This window comes from Nicotiana tabacum, chromosome 18, assembly GCF_000715075.1.
Source record: "Nicotiana tabacum cultivar K326 chromosome 18, ASM71507v2, whole genome shotgun sequence".
Lineage (NCBI taxonomy): Eukaryota > Viridiplantae > Streptophyta > Magnoliopsida > Solanales > Solanaceae > Nicotiana > Nicotiana tabacum.
Window position 1 is genome coordinate 139,419,640 of NC_134097.1, and position 7,016 is coordinate 139,426,655.

Consider the following 7,016-nt stretch of genomic DNA (forward strand, 5'->3'; position numbering starts at 1 on the left):
CTTAACTAATGGAGTACTTAGTTTCTCCTCCCTTTTTGTGGTTTCCTTTTGGGTTAGGAAATTTGGCTTATATATACTTCAGAGTTAAATGAGAAGGAATTACATACTCTAACAGTTTAAAAAGATTTATATTATCAGTGTACTTTAACTTGTAATAACAGGGCTTACGAGAAGATTATTAATCAATTTTTATCTTGAAAATTTATATATAAATTATCTTATAAATGAATGACTTAATTGTATAAATATTTTTTATACTTTCCGTGCATCAAACTTAAGAGCTAGCTTAACTGTTTCGGCCATATCGTACGTGACATACCTTTGACAAACAATCCCTATCTAAAACTCTAGAAAAAATAAAATAAGATGCAATTTTAAAACCAAAAAAGAAAGAAACTAAAGGCAAAGGGCGAAGAATCGTCAGCTCTACATTCACTTATATATATGCATCAACAAACGCCTCATGAAATAGAAATACATTTCATAAGCATTTGAACAAAGTAATGGAGCTCAACCATTTCCTCTTATTCATCCTTTTCATTGTCTCTTTTCGATCATGTAGAGGTAATACATATATACACATTTCTTATTAATTCTTTCTTCTAAACTCAATTAAGTGTTGTGTGTATATATATAATATATATATACCCTCTTTGTTGGAGATCCACTTTCTAGAGTTTAACTTGATTAATGACGGATTCAAGATTTTTAGTTTATGGATTATGATTCACTCTTTTTAATTTGCTTATTAAGTCCAATAGATTATTTGTACATACTAAATAAATTCATAATTCAATTACACGATTTGAACCAATACGATGGGGTTCAAGCGAACCTATGACTATAATGGTGGCTCCGCTTGGAAGTGCAAGATGGGATGAGTTGCACTTATTTAATTTAGGGTGTGTTTGGTATCAAGAAAAATATTTTCCTTAAAAATAAGTGATTTTCTTGCTTATTTTTTTGGTGTTTGGTTAGATAGTAGAATATATTTTTAAGAAAATATATAATTTAGGACGGGAGACGAAATATTAAGGGTTGGGAAGGGTGGTAGGCCGGGGTCTAGAAGTAGGTGGGGGTAGGGGGAAGAGCGGGATGGGTTTGGGGAATAGGGTGAGAAAAGTTGGAAAAAAGTTTTGAAAATTATTTCCTCTCCTTTAGGTAGGAAAATCATTTCCCTCCGATCAAAGAAAAATGAGTTCATGAGTAGAATACTTTCAAAAACAATTAACCAATTAAACATGAAAAAAATTGAAAAACATTACCAAACACACCCTTAAAGTGTTTTAATAATCTTTTCCCAAAATCATCATATCTCAGTCTAATTTTTTCGTACTTCAGTTTTGTCATATTTAATATTTTTCTGAGGCTGACATATTGTTATCTGTCCTTAAATATTTTCACAGCTGGAAATTCAAAACTCTTTCGAGAATATATTGGTGCAGAATCAACCTCAGTGAAGCTAACTGACGTACCAATAAACTCCAACGTTGAGTTCCATTTCATATTAGCATTTGCCATTGACTATAATTACGACAACTCAAAACCTTCACCAACAAATGGAAAATTCAACATTTTTTGGGAAAACAATCACCTTAACCCTAAAGAAATCGCCTCAATAAAATCTCGTTACAAAAATGTAAAAATCGCTGTTAGTTTGGGAGGTGACACAGTTGGTAAAAACAAATACGTTTATTTTAAACCTAAGTCCATTAATTCTTGGGTTGATAACGCGGTCTCTTCGTTATCGTCTATGATCGAAGAGTACAACATCGATGGAATCGACATTGATTACGAACATTTTTCAGATACGAACACTAATATATTTGCAGAATGCATAGGACAACTCGTGACAAAGCTAAAGAAAAGTGGAAAAATACAATTTGCTTCAATTGCTCCGTTCGAAGATAATGTTGTCCAAAGTCATTATATGACTTTATGGAAAAAATATGGGCAAGTTATTGACTATGTTAATTTCCAATTTTATGCGTATAATAAGATAGATGTGACGGAATTTGTGAGGAATTTTAATAAACAAGCTTCGAATTATGAAGGAGGTCAGATTTTGGCTAGTTTTGTAAATAAAGGTGGTGGTTTGGGACCTAAAGATGGATTTTTTGAAGCTTGTAAAGAATTAAAAGGACAAGGAAAACTTGGTGGGATATTTGTATGGTGTGCAGATGAATCAACAAAAACTGGATTCAAGTATGAGAAGATGTCTCAGAATTTGTTAGCCTCTTCTTGATCAAAATTTGTGAACGAGTTGAATAAGAAAGTCTATAAGATCAAATTAATTGTTCAGGTTGATTTTTTTTTTTTTTTTTTTTACTTTTATCCAACAAAGTGTGTGTGTATGTGTGGGGGGGGGGGGGGGGGGGGTGGATTAAGCGACCAACGTTTTTGATCGTTTATAATGGTTATGTACCCATGTATAATAAATAGTCCAATTGTATAAAAAAATAATTTAAACACTCTTTGTTTGCTATATTATCTTTCTATAGGAATCGATGGCCATGTACTCATGTTTATCAATGAGGTTCAATTAATTGCCAAGTTTTATTTTGTAGTTTTAATATGCACAAATGAAGTTTTAAAATTGGATCTCTTAGTGAAAAGGTAAATATTAATCAAATTATTGTTTTGAGGGAAATATTTTGTAAATTTGAGGGGCAATTTTGGACCCTTTTCATATTTATTTTTATTTTTTAATGACACCGTTAGTGAAAAAGGACAAAAGTGAACCTTTCGCAAATTACAAGGACAAACATATGTCAATTTTGTAACGGCAGGAGCAAAAAAATGGCCCAACTATTAACAGAGGCCAAAAGTGTAGGGGCAATTTTGGGTAGAAATGGCATGGGTAGCCACTGTTTAAGCTGGTGTTTACTTTTTATCAGCATTTTTAATACTTAGCAATAGTAGTCACTAGTCTATTAAAATTAATATGAAAAGACTGTGTTACCCTTTCTTCTATCTCTTTTCCCAAACGGAAATGCAGTGTATTTATACTGTTTCATTTCCGCATCTAAGGTGCGCAATCGTGTATTCGGAACCTCGCCTTCACCTATTGGTAAGGAAGGTCAACGAGAGCACGAAATGGTACGAACTTCTATTAATGCTACTGAATGTTAAATCTCTTTGGTTATAGTTCTTGTTGATAAGCTAAACAAGCATGAAGAACATAAGGGAACGATTACAAAAGCAAAAGGAGAATGGGGAGAGGTTCCAGATTTTAAAAAAAGATTAAGATATGATGTTGTGAAAATAAGAAAAAAGAGTGATGAGTAAGCAGAAAATGCAATTCCTTCCCAGAAGTTAAGGACATGTAGTCCTGAAGTCCTAAAGTTAAATTCAAAAGTTAAGGACATGGTCCTGAACTTAGAGTTTCAAGTTCAAAAGTTAAGGAAATGTAGTCTTGAAGTCCTAAAGTTAAGTTCAATAGTTAAGGACACAAGTTCAAAAGTTAAGGACAGATAGTCCTTAACTTACAGTTACAAGTTCTAAAGTTAAGGACATGCAGTCCTTAACTTACAGTTACAAGTTCAAAAGTTAAGGACATGCAGTCCTTAACTTACAGTTACAAGTTCAAAAGTTAAGGACAATAGGTCCTTAACTTTGATTTCCAAGTTCAAAAGTTAAGGACAGACATTCCTTAACTTATAGTTACACGTTCAAAAGTTAAGGACAAACAGTCCTTAACTTACAGTTACAAGTTCAAAAGTTAAGGACAATAAGTCCTTAACTTTGACTTACAAGTTCAAAAGTAAAGGACGCTTGGTCTTGAAGTTTGTGTTCCAAGTTCAAAAGTTAAGGACATGTAGCTTTGAAGTCCTGAACTTAGAGTTCCAAGTTCAAAAGTTAAGGACATGTAATCGTGAACTTAGAGTTACAAGTTCAAAAGTTAAGAACATGTAGTCCTAAAGTCCTGAACTTAGAGTTCCAAGTTCAAAAGTTAAGGACATGTAGTCCTGAAGTTAAGGACATGAGCAGAAGAGTATTTTCGTCAAGACAGTAAAGTTTATTAAAGTAGTGGCTAAAGACTAAAGATATTTTAAGCAGTGGCTTAAAAGTAAATACATGTGTTATTAGTGGCCAACCGTGCACTTCCCCCCAATTTTGGCCCTTTATTATTTCTTAAATACAGTCAAACCTCTCTATAACAACATCTTTATATAACAACCATTCACTATTAAATTAGCCAAGTTTTTTTGGAAATGATTTTTATGTTATGTTATAATAATATATGTCCTCCATAACAATACTTCACTATAAAAAAAAATATATCGAAACAAACGAGGCCATTATAGAGAGATTTGACTATATAACAAAGAGTAACTAATATAGGAACTTCATATCCTCGCCTAAGAGCAACAAATAAACTTCTTTGAACTTCAGTGAGTGTTTTGAATTTAAGTTTTGCCATGGTAATTTAGGGTTTTCCTGTCACGACCCTAAACCCGGACCCGGTCGTGATGACGCCTCTCGTGAAGACAAGGCTAGCCAACTAGTTCCAATTCAATTTTTAAAATAGTTAAACATCTATAAACAGTCTAATCATGAGTAAATAAGCCAAAGACTAAGCAAAAGATTTTTATAATGTGCAGAATACAACCCAAACATAGCCCAACATCGGGGTGTCACAAGTCACGAGCATCTACTAAGGTCTCAAATACAAGTAAGTTCTGAGATAGGCTAAATACAGTCCAAGGACATCAAAAGGGAGAAAGTAGTGCTGCAACGCCGACAGCTACCATGATAAACTCCGATGACTCTGCCTTCGATCAGCCAATACCCGCTACCGGGTTCAGAAATACCTGAATCTGCACACAAGATGCAGGGAGTAAAGTGAGTACTCCAACTCAATGAGTAATAATCATAACTAAAGTCTGAATGGTAAAAAATCACGAAAAGTGCATTAACATACTGTATAGAAGCAGTTCAAAAACCAATAAGAAGCAATGAAGCTGTAAATCTCTTTAAACATCTTAGCTCAGTTTAAACTTCTTTGAAAATGACTTTTTCAACAGTTGCGTAAATGAATGCAAAAAAATTAACGCAGATAAGCACAGAAATCCGCCCCTCGGGCACAAATACATAATTAAACAAGTACATGACAGGCAAATAAGAAAGACAAGCACATAAGGTTCGCCCCTCAGGCACAAATACACAATTAAACAGGTACATAACAGGCAAATAAGAAAGACAAGCACATAAGGTTCGCCCCTCGGGCATAATGTTAACAAATCCGCCCCTCGGGCATAATGTTAACAAAGCCTCCCCTCGGGCAATATCTCAGAATAATACTAGCCCCTCGGGCTATATCTCACATCACAATGGGTACCCGCGCTCACTGGGAGTGTGCAGACTTCGGGAGGGGCCCTTTACGGCCCAAACACAATATCAAGCCACCTCGTGGCATCATAAACAGGATCTCGGCCTCATATCAATATCAACAAGTCACCTCGTGGCGTACATATCTCAGGCCCTCGGCCTCGTAATCAAATCAATGTATCACCGCTGCGGCGTGCACCCCAAACCAAAAGTATCCTCACAACACAGGACCTCGGCCTTACTCAGTCAAAAATCACATAAGTCATTCGGGCAACAGTAAAACATGATGTTCAACCCAAAATATAATTTAAAATATCATTTCAAGTGTTAAAGTGGAGTAAATATGGCTGAGTTTTGAAAATAGTAGAACATAGCATGACTGAGTACAAGTTTAAAGTCAAAACAGTGAGAAAATATCAATAAAAATTCGTGAAGGGTTCAAATGGTTGGCACGAGACCCAAATATGGCATTTAGCCCAAATAATAATGATAACAAATAGATTTCAGTCAAATATATGGTAAAATCATCAATCGGGACGGACCAAGTCACAATCCCCAATAGTGCACGACCCCACACTTGTCATCCAGCGTGTGCCTTACCTCAATATAGCACTACGATGTGCAATCTGGGGTTTCAAACCCTCAGAACATCATTTACAATCATTACTCACCTCGAACCAGCTAAATCTCTAGCTCGTGACGCCTTTGCCCCTCGAATCGGCCTCCACGCACGTCGAATCTATCCAAAATCAGAATGAGTACGTCAACATATGCTAAGGGAACAAAGCCCAAGCGAAAACAATCAACAAAGGGCACAAATCCCAAGATTACCAAAACCCGAGCTCCGGGACCACGTCTCAAAATTCAATTTTTTTTACATCAATAGGTTCCTCATCTCCCCACGAGTTCATACATATCAAAAGTTCTCAAATCCGACCCCAAATGGTCCTTCAACTCCACAATTAAAGGCCTAAGTTCTCAAACCCTAGTTTCCTCAATTTTTCACCCTTAATTTCCATGATTTCTAGCTCTAATCCATGAAATAATAGCATATGAACGAGTTTTAGGTCCAAAATCCTTACCTCAATGAAGTTCTCTTGAAATCCCTCTCACAAATCGCCCAAGAAGCTCCCAAGCCGAAGTAAAAAATGGTGAAATAACCCAAAATTCGCGAAGGGCTCTTTTAATTCTTCTGCCCAGTTGATCTGCATCTGCGGCCCCCCATCGCCGCTTCTGCGGTACCGCATATGCGGCCAAACCACCGCTTTTGCGGTCCCTCACTTAAGACCCAAAATCGCATCTGCGATAGAACTTCCGCATCTGTGGTTTCGCAGATGCGGCCATTTTGACCGCTTCTGCGGTGCCTGCTTGCTAGGCTCATTTTCGCTTCTGCGACACCCCAACCGCACACGCGGCGTCGCACCTGTGGCCCCCAAACTGCAGGTGCGAAAACACCAGAAGCAGCAAAATTTCAACAGCTGCACTACAATCCAAACTTCTCCGTTAACCATCCGAAATCACCCCGAGGCCCCCGGGACCTCGACCAAAAGCACCAACATATTCTAATACCTTATTCAAACTTGTCCCGATCATCGAAACACCTCAAACAACATCAAATCACCCAAAACACATCGGATTCAAGCCAAAGTTTCTAAAATCTTCCGAAATACGCTTTTGATAAAAAA

The 7,016-nt window shown here is 36.4% G+C and overlaps 1 protein-coding gene across 1 annotated transcript; it reads left to right on the forward strand.

The window, feature by feature from the left end:
- Positions 1-476: 476 nt before the first annotated feature.
- On the forward strand, positions 477-2,335 carry LOC107825848 (chitinase 2-like). Its single transcript, XM_016652758.2, has 2 exons — positions 477-564; positions 1,407-2,335. The coding sequence occupies exons 1-2, from the start codon at positions 504-506 to the stop codon at positions 2,243-2,245; spliced, it is 900 nt and encodes a 299-aa protein (XP_016508244.1). The 5' UTR covers positions 477-503; the 3' UTR covers positions 2,246-2,335.
- Positions 2,336-7,016: the final 4,681 nt, after the last annotated feature.

Bases quoted from the DNA above. Each gene is read 5' to 3' on its own strand.
- LOC107825848 (XM_016652758.2), top strand. From the start codon at position 504: ATGGAGCTCAACCATTTCCTCTTATTCATCCTTTTCATTGTCTCTTTT. The intron at 565-1,406 runs GTAATACATATA...ATATTTTCACAG, and splicing joins CTCTTTTCGATCATGTAGAG to CTGGAAATTCAAAACTCTTT.